Below are 2,346 nucleotides of genomic sequence, written 5' to 3' on the forward strand. Positions count from 1 at the left end.
CGAGGCCTCCATAACGTCGTCCAACGGACCAGTCGACAGCTCGCTGGGTTGCGAGGCTTGAAGAAGTGGATAACCGGGAAACCCTGGCTGCAGGGACCCGGATGGCCAGCCGAGCCACTACAAGCTCGGCGGCGCAGTTTTGAGGGCTCGGGAAGGACCACACGGTTGTCGCAAGTGGGACAGAGCCCACCAGGACAGTCAGAATTGGCGTCGACGACGGACGACGCCGCTGACCCCAGGCATTCAACGATCAAAGGGAATGCAGCGGGAGTGTGGCAAACCAGCGTGCACGGTCGGCGCTTCGCCAGCAGGCACCCGTCGGCAAAGTGCAAACACGAGGACGCTAACCGGACTGAAGTAACTCGGGAACCGCGTGGAAGAGATCCAACAGCTAGTAGAACCGACCTGCTGGAGACACTGCCCGGGGAAGAGCAACCCTGCCGACGTGCTGAGCCGCGGAGCATCCTTGAAGGGACTCTCGAAGAACCGTTGCTGGTGGCAAGGGCCAAAGTGGCTCGCCGAGCCGATGGAAACATGGCCAAGGAAACGGGGCCAGTCTGAACGCAAACCTCCGTCTCCACCCGATGAGGATCGATCACCAACCCTGCTGATCTCGGTGGTGACTCACAACCCGGACCACGTTCTCGATCCAGGAAGGTACGGCGACATCGAGAAGCTGTTCCGGATCACCGCCCTCTGCCTCCGATTTGGGCACAACTGCGGCTCCGTATCTGAAGATCGGCGGACCGGACCCCTGACGGCCCCGGAGCTGGAGGCGGCTGAGCAGATATGGGTACGGATCGCCCAGAGACAAGGATTCCCGAAGGAGATCGAAGCGCTGAAGAGAAACGGCAACGTGCATGCCCGTAGCGAGCTGGGTCCACTAAACCCCTACCTGGACGCCGCGGGGACGCTGCGGGTTGGAGGTCGGCTGGGACAGTCCAGCTTACCGTTATCCGGAAGGCACCCCGCCCTCCTCCCTAGCGAACACGAGGTGACGCGAGGACTTGTCCTTCGCTGCCATCTGAGACAACTACACGCAGGAGTTTCCCAGACACTGTTCGCGCTAAGGCAACGCTATTGGATTCCGCGGGGGCGAAGCCGCGTGAGGCAGGTGCTCCGTGGCTGTCTTCAATGCCGCTGGGCTACGGGGCGGCCTCCCCAACCGAAGATGGCCGACCTACCTGCAGCTAGAACGACTCCGGCGCCCGCCTTTGCCCATGTAGGCATGGACTTCGCCGGGCCCTTGTTCGTCCGGGGAACTAGAAAGACCACAACGCCCCGCTACGTGTGCCTGATCACGTGTATGGTATCGCGTGCGGTGCACTTAGAGCTAGTCCCAGAGATGTCGACAGTTGGAGTGCTACAGGCTCTTCGCCGCTTCATGGCTCGACGAGGCCGGCCGGTGGTCATCCAGACGGACAACTTCCGCTCATTCCAGAGCGCGGCTGCCGAACTGCGCCGGCTATGGCAGGAGATCGATGTGGATCAAGTGCAGCGGGACCTCGCCGGACAAAGAATTCGATGGAAATTCATACCCCCAAGGGCCCCGTGGATGGGGGGCTACTGGGAACGCCTCATTCGCACTATGAAAGAGTCACTGCGGAAGGTTCTGGGGCAGGCACTGTTGGATGAGGAGGAGCTCCGAACCGTCCTGTGTGAGATCGAGGCCTGCTTCAACGCTCGACCCCTAACCCTCGTGGAGGAGGGACCAGGCGGCCCGTTACCCCTCAGTCCGTTTCAGCTGCTGACGGGTCGGGCCTACGCAGATCTCCCCGCAGTCGACGACCTGGATGCGAATTGGCACCCCCCAGGGGGGAGATCCCAGCGCTGGGAGAGCCGGTGGCGTTACCGGCAACAGTTAATCGCGAAATGGTGGAGACTATGGCGGAGCGGATATCTCGCCACCTTACTGCCGCGCCCGAAGTGGAGACGCCATGCTGAAGGCCCCCAGCCGAACGACCTCGTCCTGATATTGGAGGACCACGTCCCGCGTGGGCGATGCCCCCTCGGCGTGGTGACGGAGCTTCTCCCAGGCAGCGACGGCGTAGCCCGAGCAGCACGACTCCGGACCTCGACCGCTGAGGTCACGAGACCAGTTGCCAAGCTGGTGGTGCTGGAGCCAGCCAGGGTTAGGGATGGGAGAGTGACTCTCCCATCCGGGGGGGAGGATGTTCCGGACGGAACAACACCGACCTAGTCGGTGTGACCTGGATCAGGGCTGGTGCCCATAAGTCCCGGGTAGGCCAATAACACTACCCGCGCATTCCCCGGCCGAATCGCTATCTAGGCTTCTGGCGGCTCTGAGACGGGGTCAAAGAGGTTCCCCTGCTGCGTCTCGATCTA

At 62.4% G+C, this 2,346-nt stretch overlaps 1 protein-coding gene across 1 annotated transcript; it reads right to left on the bottom strand.

Moving 5' to 3' along the window:
* Positions 1–29: 29 nt before the first annotated feature.
* Positions 30–464, bottom strand: Tsp_13070 (putative N-acetylmuramoyl-L-alanine amidase; the record flags this gene model as incomplete). The annotated part of the gene is made up of 1 exon (XM_003366713.1): positions 30–464. A coding segment is annotated over exon 1 (435 nt), but the record flags the coding sequence as incomplete, so codon positions are not given.
* Positions 465–2,346: the final 1,882 nt, after the last annotated feature.

This window comes from Trichinella spiralis, assembly GCF_000181795.1.
Source record: "Trichinella spiralis strain ISS 195 chromosome Unknown Scfld5541, whole genome shotgun sequence".
Lineage (NCBI taxonomy): Eukaryota > Metazoa > Nematoda > Enoplea > Trichinellida > Trichinellidae > Trichinella > Trichinella spiralis.